The 21,965-nt window shown below is 38.2% G+C and overlaps 2 protein-coding genes across 6 annotated transcripts in view; one reads left to right on the top strand and one right to left on the bottom strand.

The window, feature by feature from the left end:
- Positions 1-4,757, bottom strand: part of PHKB (phosphorylase kinase regulatory subunit beta) — a 236,778-nt gene extending 232,021 nt beyond the window's left edge. For 3 of the 5 annotated variants that reach the window (XM_060398304.1, XM_042231578.1, XM_060398307.1), the window contains exons 1-2: positions 4,671-4,757; positions 2,338-2,450 (exon numbers count right to left, since the gene is read on the bottom strand). In XM_060398304.1, coding sequence (XP_060254287.1) covers positions 2,338-2,392 — 55 coding nt within the window. In that variant the 5' untranslated portion in view covers positions 2,393-2,450; positions 4,671-4,757. The remainder of the gene's footprint in view (positions 1-2,337; positions 2,451-4,670) is intronic. The other 2 variants (XM_027977813.2, XM_015100425.3) reach the window with 1 other exon arrangement.
- A 257-nt stretch (positions 4,758-5,014) lies between these two features.
- The window catches only part of ITFG1 (integrin alpha FG-GAP repeat containing 1), a 296,298-nt gene continuing 279,347 nt past the window's right edge, over positions 5,015-21,965 (top strand). Inside the window, exons 1-5 of the mRNA XM_004014969.5 lie at positions 5,015-5,255; positions 6,954-7,026; positions 11,922-12,067; positions 13,473-13,530; positions 14,737-14,811. Of these exons, the coding sequence (XP_004015018.2) occupies positions 5,048-5,255; positions 6,954-7,026; positions 11,922-12,067; positions 13,473-13,530; positions 14,737-14,811 (560 nt within the window). The 5' untranslated portion in view covers positions 5,015-5,047. The remainder of the gene's footprint in view (positions 5,256-6,953; positions 7,027-11,921; positions 12,068-13,472; positions 13,531-14,736; positions 14,812-21,965) is intronic.

The raw sequence follows: 21,965 nt of genomic DNA, 5'->3' as shown, positions 1-21,965 counted from the left end.
ACTACAAATACCTGAACTGTAATGTCAATTACAGTGCTTGCCCTAGCTGACTAACTCTGCTAACCTAATACAGAACTGCAGTAGTCAAATGAGAAACGGAAGCAGTCTAAGTTACTGGATGCTACACTCTTTACCTAGTAATTAGTTAATTCATTTTGGTTGTGGAATTTGCCTATAAATTCATTGTCCTGTATGCTTTGCCCAGAGGTTCTTTAAAGAAAAACCTGGAGATCAAGATTCCATTTTGGATTTTAGCAGTCAAAGAAAACATCTTCAAGCACAGCACATACTGACACATCAGCAGTCACAGCACAACTCAAGCATGCACACACAGAAATGAAGGACACACTAAATTCAATAAAGAGTAGAAATAAAAAGAAACATAGCAGAAACAAATCCAGCAGGGATAAAGAGGACTGGAATGCATAAAATAATCTAGGTATATTTGAAACTAATTTTCCAAAATGAAGGTACTAGCTTTCACTTTTGGTAACACTGAATAGTTTCTAGCCAAAGGTACTTAGGAAAAGCTCAGCTATAAACACAAGACATGCTTTAAAATGATTGTTAAATGAAATCACATCGGTAAACACTCTCCCACAATGATAACGTCCAAGGAACTACAACAGCAAAACACAAATCATTTCCAACATAAATGCAGTATTTCCAAATTAGTAAATAAACTATGCAAACCACTCTATTTAACAGATAAAAGTTTTAAGTATTTTTTACAGTCATCACTAAGTTTTGGTTAGACAAACCCTAAGTGTCACTACTGAAAGTAATTTTTATGGAATCCATCTTCTAAAATGGTTTATAATGATTAAGTTTGGTATTTTTCTATTTTGTTTCTGGGCTCATTCTATTTCCAATTTAATAATATGGCACTAAAAAACTTCTTGTATATGGCTTTAAACACTTGTGCAAGTTGCATAGTTCTTAGGTTTTGAAATCTTCAGGACTGCTGATATATAAAAGTATACCTTTAGCATTCCATTACCCCATAGCTATTGAATGACTCTGCCAGTGCCGAAAATCCACCAGCTCTTATTAGGAAAGCCAAGACGAAAAACAGAGCCTGGTGCTTAAAAGAAAGTTCAGTTCAAAGATAGATGTCCTGATGTTCTCCTAGTTCAAAAATTAAATCAGAAATCAATTGGTAATGTTACATATACTATTTTGTCATTTAGCAGATGACAACTGAAGACATGGATCATTTTCCTTCCTTAAAGCATAGGCTTTGTTTACTTCTATTTGTGATTCTTCTCTAAGGTATTGTCTATCTGTTCTTCAAGAATTTTCCCCTTCATCTTGCCAAAACAGGATTTGAAATACAAATCAAAATAAGTGTGTGGGGGCGGGGGAGGCGGGGAAGAGAGGAGGGAGAAACCACTTCTGAATGGTTATAGTGAAGCCAAAAACAATTTTTCACTGCTAACTGGCTCATCTCACATCTACCTGTTAATACGTCCTGAGGTTTGAATATTCTGCTTAAGGCACACTAAAGACAAAGCTGTCTCTAGCCAATAGGCTTTACCCAGTGTTCAAGCACAGAACAGTTCAAATGGCCCAAGGTGGCTCAGTCTTCATTTCAGCTCCATGGCCACTTAACAAAGTCCTTCTATTTAGGATACATTCAAAGGCCTGGGTTCCTAATGGGAATCCATATGTAGTATTTTCTGAATGCGTGGACCTCTTCCAGATTTTTTTTCAAAACCCAGAACATTCACCTGGGAAACAATTCCCCAGCTTTAATCCAACTTGAAAATGGTCTCTAAGAGCCAGTGCACCAACACCCCTCCAAGCTAAGGAAGCCATGGGACAGAAGGCAAACCATGGGATAGAAGACAAACCACAAGGCCTTGAAACGTAATAGTTTCAGGACCTGGGACAACTGCTTCAATTCTGTGGGCTTCTCTTTCCCATGAAAATGCATATAAAAATACCTACTTCACAGGGAGTTAATGAAGAGAAAATAATTGGAACGTTGATCAAAAATTTCTAATTTGTAAAATTTATTTTGTTATGCAAAAAGACAAAAATTACTGAAGAAGCATTTTATCTAAAAGGTGACAATTAAGCCTCCCAGATACTGAAGAATGGCTCCTGATCAAATAGAGTGTTAAGGCAGGGGCTCCACTCTGCACTTCTCAGGCCTTATACCACAGACCACATTCAACACAGTGCAAACTTGAGCTCAACAATAACAGAAATGGTGCTCAGGCTTGGGCCCACCAAAGATAAAATAAAAACCAAAATGATATATGGTGATAGCAACCTTCAGAAACAAATATATTTAAAATTACTAAGTGACCCTTTTGGGGTCTCCACACTTACCAGACCTTAAGAAAGCTGGTGGAGAAGGGACGACTGGATCAGGTGAGCTGGCCATTTCAAATTGTTGACTCTAATCATAAGCGTCGCAGGCTAAACTATAGCAATTTTCAAAACTGTTTAGTGAAGGTTAGAAGCAATCAGCGTTAGATTAATTGAAAGCAGTGTGAGCAGTTATTAACATGATGCAGTGGGCAACAAAGGCAATAACTGAGGCTCATCACAATTTTATTTTCTCTTTTATGACTAGAAAATTTGATTTTCTTTGCTTTGATAAATTACATTTGCTTATATGGATGAGGCAGGAAATATATAATGGCCACTTATTAAACACTACATAAGAGCAGCATCCTCTCTTGAGCAGTGAAGTGATTATGCTACCATGTAACAATGGCTCAGAACTTTGTAGTGGTGTGTATATCTGAGTCAGGTTAGTCCAAGTTTCAAACAAAACTGTTTATACACTCCTCTAAAAGTAACAAACAGAATTCGGAGAACTCAGGGATTCACTTAAGAAACTTTACAGTCTACACAGTTATAGAAGACTCTGAAACCTCAACTAATTTGGAGGGATCTCCAATGGTATCTTTTACTGCTATGATGTAAACATATAGGAACATCCAACACTTATACAATGTATTCAACTACTTGGTACATGAAAGTGGATTTAAGTGACCACATTCAACAACAGTTAAGACAGAGAAGGTAGGTTTTCAAAGCTGACTGTTAAGACATGCAGTTCAGAGAAAATTAAAACTGGAAAAGAAAATAAACCGTATCTACGTGTATTGGAGACATGCAGTTCAGAGAAAATCAAAACTGGAGAAGAAAATAAACCCTATATACGTGTATTAGAGGAAAAGAGAAACGCTGTAAAAATATACGTTGAAGGTAGGGCTCAATTTCCTGTAAAAAAACTCCAGTTACTCTCTTTGATGGGATATTATCAACCAAACAAAACTTTTTATAGCCCAGACAGACTCATTGCTAGTGATCAACTAAATAATTCAATATGACACAAAAAATTTGAGAACAGTGTGAAACAAAACATATGTGACTACTGTACGTAACTGTATTGATTCTAAAATGTACTAAGGATTAGTTTTTGAAAAATTCTCTCATACTTGAGTGTTAGTTTTGCTATAACCCTAAGTAAATATGTGCAGAACTATTTTTAAGGTTTAAAACAGAATGAAATAAATAAGAAACACTGAATTTCTCCTGTATGATTTATTAGACACTGACTTAAAAAAAAAAAAACAAAAAAGCTAAGCACTCTGTTGTTTGCACAACAGACAACTAAGAACTTCATAAATGGGAAAAGCCAAAACATAATGGGGTGGTTCTTAGCTGTAAAAAATAACAACAAACTCCTGAATACCAATGCAAATGCAGGGTTAGCTTTCCTAGAGCTGTGTTTTTTACTGTTATTAGATTATCAACTTTGACCTTAGCTAACTAATTTATATAGTAACAACAATAACTAACAAATAATAACAATCCTTCAAAAGGGAAGACTGTTAGTTGAAAACTTGGTCATTCCACAATCTTTCCTGTATACAGGGGCACTTTTTAGCTCGAGATTACATCTAGCCAGGAATAAGAAGTTTCAATCCTGGCTCTCTGATGAGTTACCAGCCAAAAGTGCTAACTTCAAAGTCGTGACTTTGCAGTTTGAACAAGTCAGTTCAGGACACTTGAACTGTTATAACTGCCTGCGCAGCGTCTTCTGACCTAGGTGGCATCGGGTTTGGGAGCCACAGCTGAGAACTAGGTGTCCTGGGGCCACTCGCCCAGGGAAGGGGCCCACTTCCTTCTGAGCCTTAACTATGCTCAGGTGACATCCTTCACTGCCTGAGGCCCCGTCCCCCCAATTTCTGCCATATAGGCTAGAGCTCAGAACTTGCGATATAAAAAGGAGATATAATATAAGGCAACAAGCAAACGCCGGTTTTCTAGGACCAGACCCTAGTCATAATAATGAAACTGCTCTGACTTTCTTCTGGGAGGAATACAGGCACGAACAGCAGGCTGTCGAACGTGGTCGCCGTCTGATTTCTAAGTAAGAAGACTCCAGACTAAGTCGGCACCACCACCTACTTTTCGAGGGGGAGCACACGTGAAATATAGCTGGGGAAGCAAAACGGAATAAAGGTGGGGCCACCACCTCATGGGGGAAGACATCAAGAGGAAGTCAGGGACCACCGTCCGCTTTCTAAGGAGAAACTCGCGGGCACAGGTTCATTCTAGGACCCCTACCTGCCTCCCGCCCAAAACGCTAGAGGGGGAGCACCCCTGTGGGGCGAGGGAAGGGGTGGCGTCCCAGCCAGCCAAACCTGAGCGCTTGGTCCGGGCTCTTCGCTCCAAGACCTTCCAGCTCACTTCGGCCATGAGCCCCGCCATCGCGCTCGGGCCGCCGCCTTGGCCACCACCCCCGGGGCCGCCTGTCAGCTCCGCCCGGCCGGCCCCGCCCCGCCCCCCCGCGCGACACTGTCGGGAGGCGCACCGGCCGGAAGTGAGCTGAGGGCCAGCTTCACCCTAGCTCCGCGGCCTCCCAAGCGTCAGAGGGGCAGCCCTAGGGGAGAGTAAGAGAACCGGCCGCGGTCGTACGGGCGTCGGAGCTGCGCTCTTTCTCTCTCTGCCGGCGGCACGGTGCTTTCCGGCTGCCGTTAAGCGCGGCAGTGCGCCGGCGGGCTGGGGCGGAGGGGCTGCCATGGCGGCGGCGAGCCGGCTGCCGGACTCTTGGGTGCTGCTGGCCCTGCTGCTTGGGAGGCTCGCGCTGCTGGGAGTCGGGCCGGTCCCGGCGCGGGCGCTGCACAACGTCACGGCCGAGCTCTTTGGGGCCGAGGCCTGGGGCACCCTGGCGGCCTTCGGAGACCTCAACTCTGACAAGCAGACGGACCTCTTCGTGCTGCGGGAAAGTCAGTGCTTGCCTGGCCCCTCTCTGTCCGCGTGCCCCTCCCGGTGTTCCCCACGCCCCTTGACTGGGGGGCCGGTTCTCCTCCTTTTCCCGGCCCTTCTGTGGCAGCCCTGTCTTTCTCCTTTTATCTCCAATTTCCTTGACAACCCCCCCCCCACTTTTTTTTTTTTTTTAACTATCTTTTCCGAACTCTGGTCTTGGATTGACCACTTCACAGTTTGACCGCACTAGAAACACCCCAGGTTTTTTTGTTTTGTTTTCTTGAGAAGACCGCGACCTTCACTCAGGCACCCCGCCCCCTTCACAGAATCACCTGCCTTCCAGAGTCCTTCCTGACCCCCAGGAGTCTTTCTAGCTTTCTATACGTTCCTTCCCAAGGCCCCTTCATTCCTATTTGCCTTACTTCCTCCAGTCTCCCTTCCTCTTTGATGAACTGGAAAAGGTGCAACTTGATAATTTCCTCTGGTAAAGAACTTCTCCCTACCTCCTAATTAATCTAATTCAGCCTCCACTCCCTTTGTCTGGGTCCCAGCTTTCTTTGAAACTACTATTCCTTCCCAAGAACTGAACACACAATTAACTGAAGTATTTTGCAGGCACCACTAATAAATAAACCCAGTGTCTCTTTGGAAGAGGATTCTCAAACTGCAAGGTTTTCTCCTTTCTGAGTTGCCTAGTCTTTTGTGTGCAGAAGACCTCCTTGCTTTGGCCACCACCCTCTTCTTCCAAATCTCTACTTTATTTTCGAGCTTAAGGTTCTTGGGAGTTCTTTGGTTTAACCATCGCTAAACTAATTTTTGGTAAATCGTGATGGTGACAGTGGGCAGTAGAGGGTCTCAGTATTCTTGAGTACCCAGAAAACAGGTTCTATTTAAGGTCAAGGCTGTGAAAGAAGGAAGTGAAGCACTTATACAAAGTTTGACAGAATCTTGTCCCAGATCTCTTGGAGTCCTTTCTGGGACCCCAGAGCTTCTGGTGGACCTTGGACCTTGGGTATTTCCCCTGTATTTATATGACTCCAGTTATTGCAGGAAGGGGGCAGACTGCCTAACCTATAGCTGCTCCATCCAAAGTGGAGAGAAACTCTCCCTTTAACTTCAAAGATGACATGTGTTTGGCTAAACAGTTTGAAAAGTCTGTTCCAGTGAGTGCTCCTTGAACTCCAGAAATGCTTGGGACAGGGGGAAGGGTGGGGGTGGATCTTTAGGAGCCAGAAGGGACTGGTCTTGCAGGATTCATTTTTTTTCTGCTTAAATATGAAATCACACCCTTGTTTCTAGTCAAATGCCTACTGTAAGAAGTTACTGTGTTCTTGGTGTGACGCATCTCTGCAATGAACTGAACATAACAGCCTTATAAGAGGTTGAGTTGTTAGGTTTGGGGAGGGTATGACTTAACACAGGCATATTCTTTATATGCTCCCTTTAAGTCAGTCAATCTGACTGCTAGGAGGAGGCAGGACCGAGTATATTTTCCATGTTAATCTTTCTAGTTTCTCTGCTGCTTTGAATATTGAATTTGTTGTATACTATTAGGAATCACCATTCCGTTAGTCTGATAGGCATCCTTGATAGGGCAGACAAACTGGAGTAAAATAAAACTTTTCTTGTTGAAAACGACCTAGAAAGCTTCTTGTAACCACTGATTAGATGTCTTAATGGGAAGCATTTTTCTAATGTTACGTATTTGCCTCTTTTAGGAAATGACTTAATCGTCTTTTTGGCAGACCAGAATGCACCCTATTTTAAACCCAAAGTAAATGTATCATTGAAGTAAGTACAGATGTGTGTGTTTCTGTAACATTGTCATTGTAATAACATGCAGTAACCAATTGCATTGTTTTTGAAATCAGTTTTACTCTAATATGATGTCGTGATAGAAAACCACTAGTTATGAGGTATGAAGCAAGTAACTTGTTAGGAAAATTAGTTAACATACAAAAATTTAAAGTTAATGAATAATTTTGAGTGGATCCAGGTCTGTTCCTACATAAGCACCTTTAAGACCCTTGTGATCTGATATGCTCTCTTAAATGTCTTAGAGATTGTCCCTCATCCTGAGTGTGCCTGTGGGAACAGCCTGCTCTCAGGCTCTTCAGGTCAATTTTGCAGTCTGAAAGAGGAGTTTGCTGTGGGGTCAGTGACTTCTGTTTTAATTTTTTCCTTATTGACTGGTAGGTGGTGACTGCTAGGAGACTAACTGGTTACTTTTGAGGAAATTCCAATCAAACTGAATTTTTTCAGTGTTCAAATAGTTGTCCTGTTTTTTATATATATACGTATATGACTGACTTTGCATGAAACACAGCGACTCATTCAAAGTGAGCCAACAGTTTTGAAATTATAAGAAGCAAGGATTGAATCGCTGTCTGGAAGAAGAGATGAGTCAGTGCAGGCTAAAGTGGTAGCTTCTAGAAAGATATGGAACTTGAGCTTGACCTTAAAATAGGTAAAATTTAGGTGAGGGCTTTCAGTTTTCAGGATACAGCATTAATAAGAAATGGCAGTAAAAAACAGCATGTTGTGAAGAGAAGATGAAAAAATTTGCCTGACAGAAGTAGAGGGTATACTTTGGAGAGAGATGGACTAGGAAGATGAGATCAAGTCAGACTGCTGCTGCTGCTGCTAAGTCACTTCAGTCGTGGCCGAGTCTGTGTGACCCCATAGACGGCGGCCCACCAGGCTCCCCCGTCCCTGGAATTCTCTAGGCAAGAACACTGGAGTGGGTTGCCATTTCCTTCTCCAATGCATGAAAGTGAAAAGTCAAAGTGAAGTCGCTCAGTCATGTCCGACTAGTAGCGACCCCAGGGACTGCAGCCTACCAGGCTCCTCTGTCCATGGGATTTTCCAGGCAAGAGTACTGGAGTGGGGTGCCATTGCCTTCTCCGTAAGTCAAACTAAACCTTCATAAATATCAGCATTGACCTCAATCCCATGAAAAATGAAAATTGTTACAGGTTCTTGTTTGAAGGAGAGGTGATGAAAACGGTATTTTAAGTTGTTTGAGTTACTTGTAAGTCATGTGTAGGATGAATTGCTGTGTAGAAAGATCAGATATTACTTCAGAAGCTGTTCCAAAAATTTAAGAAGTTCACATGTGGCCTAATGAGTCCTGAGATTCTTTAATATTTAACTTAAATTCAAACGGAAGATTAGAAGTTAAGGCAATTTATGGGCTGTTAAAGATTTGGGTTCCACAGAGGTTTGTTTTTTTTTTTTTTTAATCCCAATTAATTTCTTTTTCTTTGATTAATGTCATTTTATATACTTACAAATATAGAAATTCTTGTGTTTATTTAGTATACTTTTCAAAAAATAACTGTCCTTCACTGTTTTTCCCCTGCTTCTCTGTTCCTCTCTCAAACACAGCCACATTTAAAACTTTGAGTTGTTTTGGTGTTTATTTCCATATTTTGGGGCTTCCCTAGTGGCTCAGAAAGTAAAGAATTTGCATTGTTGCACTCCTTTGCAATCTGAACTCTCATGCCCTAGGCCTTCTGCAGAGTCACTGTTTGGAGATTTTTCCCTTTGTTATTGGTTGATCCCTATTTCTTAGATCCTGTACCATTTTGTTCTTTGCTTCTTCATTTACTTCACTGGAGTGTATCCTTCTAGAAGTTTGGAAATGGGTATGTCCTTCCATTTCCAAACCCTTTTTCTATTCACTCTTTGATTGACCTATAGTCTTCTAGCTTCATAGGTTGCTGATTTAAAATCCACTGCTGTTCTTTTTCCTAATCTTTCAAATATAGCTTGTTTTATTTTTAATTTTAGAAGCTATTAGGGTGTCTTCTTTATCCCTTTTTTCTGAAATTTCATAGTATGTATTGGTATATACTGCTTTGCTTTTATTATTCTGGGCAGTAGATGGGCCCCTTCAAGTCTTCTATACCTGGGGGATTTTTGAAATGTTCTAATTTCTCTGATTATATTTTTGTTTTCTCTTTAAGAAATCCTTTCTAGTTATTGGATTGCCTAACTCCATCCTTTATTTCTTTATTTCATTTGTGTCTGTCATTTTGTGGGTTTCCCCCCAACCAGGAATTGTTAATTTTATCTTGGGCCTTTTATTGGATATTTTTATGTTAGCTGTCATTTAAAGTGAAAGAAGGTTTATTCAGGGGGGAAGCAGAATCCATATGCAGACTGTGGGCCGTCTCTGATCCAGGAAAGGCCATCTGTTATATTTTTTAATCTCCAAGAAGTTTTCTTTGTTCTCTTATTATTCTTTTGTCTTAGCATGCTATTCTTTTTTTTTTAATGGATACATTTTCTTCTCTTACGTCCTTAAGTATAGTTTTGAAGCTTTGTTTCATTCACTATTATCTGTTTGTTTTTTTCAGATTCTTTATTGCTATTTGTTTGACTCTCTTTAATACTCAGTTTTCTTTAAAAGGCAGTTAGCTCTTTATTAAACTTTATTAAGAATAAAGTACTAAAGAATGCATTGGAAACTCTGCATGGTGGGATTTGTCTCTTGCCCTGTGGATATGTTCCTAGCTGACGGGCATCCTAGGGATTTGGCAGAGCTGGGATCAAAGGCCCATCTATTCCTTTTGTTGACTTTCCATTAACTCCCTGTTTTTAGCCTTAGACCGATATCTTACCATCTCCTGCAACTTAAATCTCTGACGTCTGAAACTTCCCAGAAATAAACTAGTTGATGCCTTGCTGAACAAGAGGGAAAAGGAACCATCACAGACCTTCAGTTAAATCTCTTTTCAGCCTTGCGCCTTATTTTTGTCATCTGATATTTCTGAAAGGTTCTTCAAGGCAAAAAGCTTCTTGAGCCTGTTCTTGAAGCACTTCAAGCTAAAGTGAATATAAGCTATACAGTTGACCATTGAATGACATGGGTCTGAAATGCATAGGTCCACTTATATACATACTTTTTTCCACTAAATACATACTGCAGTACTATGCTGTCCACAGTTGGTTGAATCTGTGAATGCAGAACCAAGGATGTGAAGGACCGATCGTAAAGTTATATGTGGATTTTCAACTGCAGCTGGTCAGTGTCCTTAACCCCACGTGTTCTTCAAAGGTCAGCTCTTGTTTCCTTGCCCCCTGTAAAGTCAATTAGCATCTCTCCATCTGCTGTGTCCTTTCATGATCTCTTTGTCTTTGAGGGTTATGCTTAAAAAAAAAATTCATTCCATATAATTTTAGTAAGTTCTTTGAAAAAGGAGATCAATGCATATCGCAATCTGTTATTTTTTAAAGTTCAAATTCCTATTTTTAGAGCCATAAAGAAGCAAGGCAATTTTAGGAATGAAGCTGGTTAGGATAAGTTCCCATCTAGTCTTTTGTAATGTATTCCTGTCTATTTCAGGGTAGCTTTTGACTGCAAATCATGGATTTATTTGAACAAGTATTACTGTCAAGTATGTGCAGCAGATGCATGACTGCACATGCACACATGCACAGGTGCACAACAGGGTATGCACTTACATGCAGCTTGCTGCATAGTAGCATGTGCAGTTACTGTGGCATCATTTTTAAAGACCAGCTATTTTTCAGGGAAAGGTTAAAGTATTTTCAGAATTCTTAGAGGAAACTGGCATTACAAAAAGTATTTTATCATAATGAGAATCAATTTTAGAGGACAACAGAACTGAATTTGAATTCCAGCTATTCCATTTAAGTAGCTGTTTAACTCAGAAAGCAACTTAATTTCTCCAAACTTCAGATTCTTGGTCTATTCAGTAAGAAAAACAGTACCTATTTCAGGTAATGGAGATTATCAGATAATAATAATAGCTGTTAAGTACTTGATATAATATCTGAGACATAGTAAGTAGCTGCATTAAGATAAAGCTATTATTATATATTGTTTCTAAATCTTATCATTATCAGTATTTTCCTCATTTCACTGTAAAACCTGTTACAAATTTTTTATATTCATGATGTCATTTAGAAAATAATTATTCATAGACTATTTGGAAACTGTCTTGCTATTTGTTCTTAAGTATAATTAAATATAAATTGAATTGAAGGCCTAATTTGGTTGGGTCACTCAGACAACATTATGACCACACTCCAGAATTTCTTTTTTAAATTTTTCAAGGTTAATATAAACCATTCTAGAATATTTTATTATTAAAGATGTAGAACTAGGTATGTATGTCTTGATATTTTATTGCCAGGTTTGGTCAAAAGGAACATATTTTTCATTATGAATCTTGAAAAGCTTTCAGAAATAAAATGATTATTTCAAATCTGCATTGAAATCCAAAATTAAGTAATTTTTAAATAATATCTTTTATAAAATGACAGTGATACTCATTCATGCTTTAACAATTGATAATCAGCCTCCGTTTGTATAAACATCATTCATGGGTCCTGGTATCTCTGACAAAATAACTAGGTGAAAGGACTAAGTCAACGCTTAAACATAGAACTGCACTTCCTCTTAATAAATATTTCAGCTTTTTCTCATTTCTTAAGACTCTCTGCATTCATCCTGAATTCTTTCATAGTCCGAGGAAGCCTACATACGTGAAGGATGATAAACTATTAAAGAAGACAATGAAATTAATCAGTTCTGTCAATTTTTGTATTTTGCATTGAAAATATTTTTGCATAGTATAAATATAAAAGTGTCCTTTTCTATTATAGCACTACTGGAATGTTTGTTTATTAAAATGTTTGTTTGTTTGTTTGTTTAGTAATTACAGTACATTGATAACCAGTGTAGTCCCAGGGGATTATGATGGAGATTCACAAATGGATGTCCTTCTGACGTATCTTCCCAAAAATCATGCCAGTGGTGAATTAGGAGCTGTTATCTTCTGGGGACAGAATCAAACATTAGGTGAATTTGTTTTAAGTGTCTTTTAATATTTGTCACTGGATATTAAAGGAAAAACATGCTTGGTGTTCTTAGGTAAATGTAACAAAAATAATGTTCAAAAATTAGTTCAAAAATGCAGTTCTTTATGTGTTAGTAATTGTCTCTAAAAATCTTCTTTAAAGTCTGTTTTCTCATTCTCCTTTTTCAACCTAGAAGTGATCTGCAGTCAACTCTAGGGAGCAAAATCCATTCTTGTTAGCTTAAGGAAGAGAGATTTATTAAAAGGGTTTTTTTATGCTTTACAGAGTTATTGGGTTGGCTGAAGAACACACACTAAGTTGAACTTTCAGGAACAGTTCTCAAAGCCTTTGAAGAAGCTACTGCCCTTTTACCATCAGAAAGCAGCCAACAGGTGCTCCCTCAGTACTTAACAATTCAGTGATCAGACCTTTAAGACAGAAATGGCAGAAACACAGCCTTCACCCCATTCCTGCCTTGCAAAACCCATAGTGTATCTAATTAGCAGGGCTCACATTTTATTCAGAATCTTAGATGCAAGGATGTCTGAGAAATACTGTTTTTGGTTTTTGGTCTCCTCAGTACAGGAAAGCACAAAAAGGTTAAATGTTGAGAGTCTGTCTACCATGCATGCGTGCAAAGTCGCTTCAGTCATGTCCAACTCTTTGCAACCCTATGGACTGTAACTCGCCAGGCTTGTTGTCCATGTGATTCTCCAGGCAAGACAGTCTACCATGTCTTCTCAGGAATCTTCAAATCTTATCTGAAAAACCAGTTAATTACACCTGAATGGGCAATTTTGTTCATAGAACCAGATTTCAAGGACTGAGGAGAGGAGAGCATGGACGTTTTAGAATCAAGTAGTTTTGACATATTGGGTTCTTTACAGCAAAATCTTAGTTGACAGCTGCTCTAGTGGTAAACCGTATATAAAGAAGACTCATGTAAGAGCTTTTCAGAATGAAGACTCAAAAGGAAGTGATTATAATGCTGATATCTTCACTGTAGTATGAAAGTGAAAGTGTTGGTCTCTCAGTCGTGTCCAACGCTGTGACCCCATCAGGCTCCTCTGTCCAGGCAGTTCTCCGGGTAAGAATACTGGACTTAGTTGCCATTCCCTTCTCCAGGGATCTTCCATACCCAGGGACTGACCCTATGTCTCCTGTATTGCAGACAGATTTTTTACTATCTAAGCCATCAGGGAATCCCGTAGACTTTCCCAATAGTTTATCTTTACAAACTTGATGTCCACTTAAGTTATAGTGTCTCATTAGTGATTGATGGTGAAAGCTGGAATTAGTTAGAGATGAATCTTGGAAAGAGTAAAAGATTATTCTTGTCCCTGAGTACAGATATAAAAAAGAATATAAAATGCCTGTTCATTTATGTATTTTCTTTACTTTTACAGATCCTAGCAATATGACCATACTCAATAGGACTTTTCAAGATGAACCACTAATTATGGAGTAAGTATGTGCTTGCTTCCCTTTAGATGATTTTAAACTTACAAACATAAAATAAAATCTTTCATGTAGGAAACTACTTTGCTCAGTCGTATTGGCTCTGTATTCATTCTCCCTTTAAAGCTGATAGGGGCCTGCCCTCTTAATTATATGATATTTACTTGCCATGATGGAAGAAAGAGAAAAATGAAATTCATTATTTTGGAAAAAGAAAGAGATTTGTCTTTTTGGTTTTGTCTTAATAGTTTTGAATGTGTCCATGATGGATCTTTATTGATCCTAGCCATGTCCTTATCCAGAGAACTAAGATAACTATTCTTGGATAAAACTGTTTGTTAGTGCTTGATTGACAAATATGAAGGGTAGAGGATTTCCTCTAGTGACTTAGAACTATTTTTATATTAAGGAAAAACTTTGTCCTTTTTTACAGCTCGTGCTTAGTATTATCATTTATCTCCTCGAAGTAGACTCCTGTACCAACATAAGGTTAATTCAGATAGCTGTTAGGATTCTGATAATGATATAGATACTGTCTTGGGGACTAAACAATGTAGTCACATTTTTGCTTCCAGTGCTGCCTTTTGTACAGTTATTAAAATCATAGTTGTACGTCAGTAGGTCAGTGACTATTAAAAGTCTGAACTTTAATCCGTGGATTAATCTTTGAAAGGTTCTCAGCTTGATTTATCTTATAATTAGGTGTTTCTCATTGTTGTTAAAATATTCAATGGCTAGTATAAATTTTTACACCATCTTAGGGATTACTTTTGTGGGTTATTTCCCCTAATCCCATCTGACTAAATAAGGAGGAGGGTCATGATTCTGAAATTACAGTTTCCTTATTACTCAGAGATAGGCTGGACTATGCAGAGGCTACAGACAGCACCGAAATCTCACAACAGAAGTTTATTTCTTGCTCATACTGCATGTCCATTGTGGGTCACTGATAGTCTGTGCTCTTTTGCTAGCACTCAGAGTGTCTTACAGGCCCTATCATCTGTGGAGCTGGGCCATCTGAAACACATTGTTATTGCCGAGGTGGCCAGAGGGTCCAATAACAAAAGTTAAACTTGTCAATTCTGACATTCAATTGACTACAACAGATACAATTGTGTGTTTACCACACCTAGCCAATGTTTTCTTTTAATTAAATTGAAAGTGAGAATTTAACAGAATAGCTGCTTAATGTTTTTAATGTTTTCTTTTCAGCTTCAATGGTGACTTAATTCCTGATATATTTGGTATCACAAATGAATCCAGCCAGCCACAGATACTATTAGGAAAGTGAGTAAATATGATTATAACCATGTAATTAAAGGTACATGTTGGTGATAGAGGGACTGTGTGTCTGTATGAACTGATTGCTTTTACCATTGTGGGGGAAACCCCATCTTATTGGAAATCCTTAATTTTTTAAGGACATTTGGTCAACATATAAATTTCCTCCAACAGTATGGATTTGATCTGCCACTGGTTTCTGTGTAGAGCCAGTTTAATCATTTTCCCTCTGGAAATTAGAGATACAAGCTTTGCAAGTCTCCATTTAAATATTGGTTCATTAGATGTTCTTAGAAATGGAAAGATTTAATCTGAATACTATGGATAGCTACCATCTTGGTTGATTTTCCACCTTATTCATGTTAACTCCCATATGTTTACTGATAAGCCGTGTTCCTTCTGTGTTCAGAGAGCAATTAATATTGCCTGAAAATGTAAATATTTCTCTCTAAGCTCTGGAAACTTTTCCATGTGTACTCTATCCTTGACCAGTATGTGTGCTTGTGCATATCCAAGAATGCCACTCTTAGGGAAAACTACCTGTGATTTGAAGATTTCCATTATAGTTCCTCTAGATTTGGATAGAACTGTCCTCCTAACACAAGAGTTGATGATAGCAAGATACTTTTCATGAGATACCTTCAACTTGGTTAATGTTTTCTATATTTGATGAAGTACACATTTTAAGAGTACAGAATACTTTTTTTTTTTTCCCCCACTTTCCAGCAAGTTCAGGAAACCATCCTTATCAATTTGTCTTCCCAAGTACTATAAATCTAATGAATTTTTCTTCTGGGTTTTGGAGAAGTAATGTATTTTTATGATTAGTTTTCAAAATGTGATTCACAGGCACAAAGATGACTAAATTGTCAAAATTTGAGCTATTCCGAGGCAAAACTATCACATTTTCTATCCCTTTTCTTTTAAAGTTCTCAGTAAAGAATATGAGTGTTCTTATGCTAGTCATAGTGACCTTTTAAAGACTTACTGTGACTTTTTAATGAGAAACCCGTTTTTCCCTCAAACTTTGAAATCTGTCTGGAAGAGCACACTGCTTGAGAGAGCAACTGGATGTGGATCTTGCTTTGGCTCTGCAGCCACCCCTGAGAAGCACTGAGTGTGGATGTGGCGCGGCCACAGGCCACTCCCCTGCTTGTTTACCTGGGGTAGACGTGTGATTGAGAATGTGGTGGTGATTTCTGGTCTGGGTTGTTTTATGGTAATCTCTATTATTTTATGATAATCTCCATTTTAGTGACAGAAATGCTTGAAATATCTTTAATATGATATGGCTTGACCTTATTAAATTTAAATTTATGAAACAGTTATTATAGATAATTGAAAAATTACTGCCTAGAAAAAATAACTACCTAGATATTGTGTGATAATGTCATAAATTATTTATTTGTTCTGACTTCTAGATGAGAGTGTTTTTGTCCTCTGATGCTTCTTTAAAAACTTATTCTGCCTGAAGATATATTCACTTTTACTCTTTTATACATTATACTCTGATATACTACAGTATACTGGAGTAGTACTCTGGTGTTTCAAGATATTTATCATTTAAACTTCAGTTACAGATTAAACAATAGTGGCTAACCCTATTATAGGTAACAAGTTTGTATCCAAGATTTGTCCTGATATGACCTTTTAAAATGAAATTATGTAAATTGGCAGCAAAGAATTTCTGTCAAGAGCATTGTTAGGATGACTATAGCTAGCATTATCATTATTTAGACAAAAGAAAGCTGAAGATTTCTCTATTGGGGCAAGCATTAATATGTTACTAAAATAAGATAAATGTATTTAGTCATATCCATTTTATAAGTTACAGACATATGATTAGGTGCATAAGTTAAAACGCCATCGGTTATTAACATTTTGGACTATTTGTGTGACTTCAGTTTGGCAGTGTACTCCTATCTATCAAGAAACCTAATCTACCTTTTGCAGCTTAAATATTGTGCTTATTTATGCCTGACCCCAAGATTATCTTAATCAAATTTGACTCGAACCTAAATTTTCTGGAAAATTTTGCAGTGATCTTTGAATAGAGTGCTAAGTATTCCCATGGGATTGTGCTGAAAAGCCCATGGCTGTAAGTGGCCCAGTACAGGCATGGAACATGGAAAAAGGAGACTGCCCACAGATAAAACTAACATGATCTGGAGTAAGGGTGCAGGTGGTCAGCCTAAGCCAGCAACAGAGATAGGTAGAAAAATCCCTTTTACTTGGTACAGTGGGGTTATCTGATAAGGATAGAAATGGTGCTAAATCTTCTGAGATACCAGGAATCATTGAAGTGTGTTAAATGTGCAAAGGTGAGGCTTCAGTTTGTGCCTCCACCTCACTTCATAATGACTTGAAATAATGTAATAATGTGCCACATTGAGAAATAACACCTAGCTATTAAGTGTTAGAGCATCTTTTGTAGTGATATGAGGTTATCATTAATGAGCATTTTCTGTAAAAGGGTATTTGAAACTGATGCTGCATAAGCGTTCAGAATATTGTTTTTAGTACTGATGTGAAAACACTTGTACCTGTAATTTTAATCAAAGCCAAATGTAATGTTGGTCAGTTCAGATTTTCTGTGATTCATATACAGAATTCAAACATGTAACTGAGTCAGGCCTGAGGTGTATACCTGGGAATATTAGTGTAGGTATGTGACAAACTTTTGCCATACTCTTTACTTCACAAGCATCTGCTTGAATATTTTGAATGAAATATTAATGGCACTGGAAGCAGCCATTTTTAACTTGGTTATGTGGGTGGATATTTTTCCTCCATTAGCAGAAAAAACTATCTTCTATTTAAATAAAGGTATTTAATCTCAATTCAGAAATCCCTTTTTTGTATGTAACCATGTAATTTTCTCACATTATAATCAATGACTGATTTATTAAATCACCATTAATTTTTACTGCTGATTTTGTTTGCTTTCTATAGCATTACAGAAAATACTGCCAATAGTTATCCTAATGAAATAATATATTTTTCATGTATATCTATTATTTAGGAAAAAATATGAAAATTAAGAGATTTATAATGCAAAAGGAAACCAAGTAAAAGCTCTCAAGAGAGCTTTTAACTTTATTATCAGCATTAGTACTCATAATCTTAACAGAAAAACTAGCTCTGAGATGATTCATATTTTCTTAGAATTCCCCTACGAGCCCCCTCTCTCACCTTATACACCATATGTATTTTGAACATTGTTGTTTAAAGAAATCTGTTAGGACTTGAGAAATCAGTTTTTTACTGGTATTTGCATAGAAACAGAGCATCAGTTTTCTAACTTTTCTCTTTTCCTAAAGAAATTTTGCTATTGGAGATGAATTCACTAATTCTCTTTTCTCTTCCAGACCTTTATTTTCCCCCCTCAAAATTAAGCCACAGAAATAGTGAAAAACTTTTAGTCTGATGCCTTAGAATTCTACATGCTGTCGTTATTTCCAGTGACATGTTACTCAAGGATCCATGATTTTATTTCCTGGAGTCCTGTCAGAAGCTTTGGGGAGTCAGTTAAATGACCCCTGATTCCCTGGTGATTTATCTTACTGCTTTGTTTTATGTTCTGGTTGGCAGTGTTGTGTGTAACTGAACTTTTGATTTTTTCTAAGTGAATTTAAGATGTTAGTCTTAAAATTTACTCACTGTTTTTAGTTAAATGTTACATTTTTTAGATGTGTTTCCTTTGTAGTAATCTTTCAGAAAAAGAGCTTCTTTTGAGTTTCTGTGCGAGTAAATTCAACAATAATAGTTCTTCATGAATATTGATGAATTTAAAAGTGTTTTGAATTCAACATATTTCTATTAGCATATATCAAAAAATTTGTTTCCTTCTTTGAGATGAAAGCATTTTCTTTTACTTACTACTTTTTGCATATGTAACAAGCACAGTTAGAGCAGCTTATGTATAGAGCAAATTCTGAGTAAGCTTGGTATATGTTATCATTTCAATTTAGGGTAAAATGAATCAAAATAATTTGTAATTCCTGAAACTGCAGGTTAAGTCCTCTTTCATTAGCATCCTGTTGCATGATTTAAGTATGTATATACTGTTGAGAATGTCCTACAGATACTTGGTATTTAACAGTCTGGAGGCCTAGGCTCTGGGCTACATGCAGTTCCCTGAGTTCCATAGAACTCCTGAGTAGAGATGGGAGCCTGTGGTTCTCCTCAGACTTCCAACTCTTCTGTTTTCCTGACCTATGATTTCTCTCAGGTATAATATTACCCTATGGAGGTAGGAACTTTTGGACAAAGTAAGAATATGGCTCAAAGAAATCTCCACGTTCTCTTCTACGAATGTAAGATGCTGTTTCTTAGAGGTCCTTAAGATTTATCTGGTCTGTCCCACACCTTTGATTCTAATAGAGGTCCAAGAGTGAATGAATAACCCATCAACTATTTACCAGAGTAATTCTGTTCTCCAATTCTCTTCTCTCATATATCCGACTGCTCACCATGCCTATCCTGAGGAGGCATACTTCAGGTTGTACAACTTGTTGTGTTCTGTAAGGCTTGGGGTTGGATGGGGAATGATGAGAAGAAAGAAAATCTCAAACAAGCCTATTAGGATTTTTAGATGACTGCTTAGTAACTCTGGAGTTGGCAGTTTGCATGAACTGTCTCATGTTTTTCTTACAACAGATAGCTATGTAGCTCAAGAGGCTCTCAAGGAGCCAGGTAATTCAAAGGTTAAGTGACCATTGCAATATATAAATAAATGGCAGATCTGGCATTTGAATCTTGGTCTTCCAAGATTGTCTTCTTGCCTTCAGTTATGTACAGCCATTACCATTGTTCTCGTCACAGGGATCTTGGTGGTGCTCCAACATGCTTAGCTTAGAATTCGTGGTAGCATAGTGATTGTTTTCCAAGAAGGAGCAATACAAGAGGTGTAGATAGAAGCTGGAGATCTCTTTAATGCCCAGTCCTAGCAGTACAACAGCATCACTGCTGTATTCTAATCAAAGAACTAGCTAATATTCTAGGGAATTTGAGGATTATGGATTCTACTTGTTGATGTGAGCATGTCTTTAGAGTATGGGGGATAGGAAATATGGGGGATAGGAAATAATGTGGCCATCTTTGGAAACACAGTATAATGGGCTGTGTTTATTTACCTTACGATAAGTGAAGACTTGCAAAGGAATTTGCAAACAAAGATCATTTAAGCAGCTAGATCCTCAGGTTTCATAGGCACTCCTACCTAAAACTGATGAGCCTGAGTATATACCCATTATCACTATAACTTTATTCTCTTTCATATAAGAAAGCCATATTCCTTGAGGGTTCCCTGCTGGCTCAGCACTAGAGAATCCTCCTACAATGCAGGAACCTCAGGAGACATGGGTTTGATCCCTGGGTTGGGAATATCCCATGGAGGAGGGCATGGCAACCCACTCCAATATTCTTGCGTGGAGAATCCCATGGTCAGAGGAGCCTGGCTGACTATGGTCCATAGGGTCACAAAGAGTCAGACACAACTGAAATGACTTAAGACACCATATTCCTTACCCTTCCTAAAACTCACAAACGGTACATTTCCAGGGTAGTAAAAACCCATAGAGCATCAAACACAGATACAGTAAACTAATAGAATCTCCAGGTTTTCCTCTTTCATAATACCTTCAGATGAAGCTTGGCAGCAAAAAGAGCACTTTGATCCACATTTAAGATGTTCTGAACTCAGGTGTGCTAGAGAAGGGTTGTGGGAGTAATGACAGCTTTTGTTAAATAACTTTGCCTCCTCCATTCCCTGATTACTGTCAAAGAATCTAATAATTACTGAGAGAGGGTCCTGGGAGAGCATAGCAAAGAGTATCCATAAAAAACACCAATTTCAACAAAGCCAACCTTTTAGCTATTCTTAGTATTTTGTCCCTAAGAAACATAATTAAATGGAAAGAAGGTACTTTTCATGCCAATGTAGTTTTGGATCATGACAATGATTGTTTCAGGTGTGACTGGAATGTTCTCAAGGACCACTAAACCTATGGATAAAACTTTTACATAATTTATTTCATATTTGTTACCCATTTTTGGTAACAGTAGCTAAAATCTATTTTATCAAATCATATCAAGAAAATTCCATTAAAAGTCAGATATCTTATTTTGTCTAAGAAACGTTTATTTTTTCTTTCTCCTATTGATAGAAAGTAAACTTACATGTTGGTTCCATGAGTGAAATAATTTTTTGTAGTGTATACCTTTTTCCCTTATTAAAGTCGTAGGGGGAAACGTGGTATGTCTAAAGAAATAAGAAAGAAATGGTATTATTTCTCATTGTTGTGATTCAGTTCAGTTCATTTCAGTCGCTCAGTCGTGTCTGACTTTTTGTGACCCCATGAATCACAGCATGCCAGGTCTCCCTGTTCATCACCGACTCCTGGAGTTTACTCAAACTGATGTCCATCGAGTCGGTAATGCCATCCAGCCATCTCATCATCTGTCGTCCTCTTTTCCTCCTGCCCCCAATCCCTCCCAGCATCAGGGTCTTTTCCAATGAGTCAGCTCTTAAAGTATTGGAGTTTCAACTTTATTCCTTCCAATGAGCACCCAGGACTGATCTCCTTTAGGATGGACTGGTTGGACCTCCTTGCAGTCCAAGGGACTCTCGAGTCTTCTCCAACACCACACTTCAAAAGCATCAATTCTTTGGCGCTCAGCTTTCTTCACCATCCAACTCTCACATCCATACATGACCACTGGAAAAACCACAGCCTTGACTAGACGGACCATTGTTGGCAAAGTAATGTCTCTGCTTTTTAATATGCTATCTAGGTGGGTCATAACTTTCCTTCCAAGGAGTAAGCGTCTTTTAATTTCATGGCTGCAATCACCATCTGCAGTGATTGTGGAGCCCCCAAAAATAAAGTCTGACACTGTTTCCACTGTTTCCCCATCTATTTGCCATGAAGTGATGGGGCCAGATGCCATGATCTTCGTTTTCTGAATGTTGAGCTTTAAGCCAACTTTTTCACTCTCCTCTTTCACTTTCAAGAGGCTTTTTAGTTCCTCTTATGATTACTTTTATTTAATTACTACAAAAGCCAGATTCCAGAGTTCAGGATTCACATACATTTAATCGACTAATACATTTTTATCATGCTTACTGTATTATAGGTTCTTTTAGCTATACTTCACAT

The sequence above is a fragment of the Ovis aries genome, chromosome 14 (assembly GCF_016772045.2).
Source record: "Ovis aries strain OAR_USU_Benz2616 breed Rambouillet chromosome 14, ARS-UI_Ramb_v3.0, whole genome shotgun sequence".
NCBI classification, from domain to species: domain Eukaryota; kingdom Metazoa; phylum Chordata; class Mammalia; order Artiodactyla; family Bovidae; genus Ovis; species Ovis aries.
Note: the sequence above shows the minus strand (reverse complement) of the source record. Positions and strands in the feature narration are given on the sequence as shown.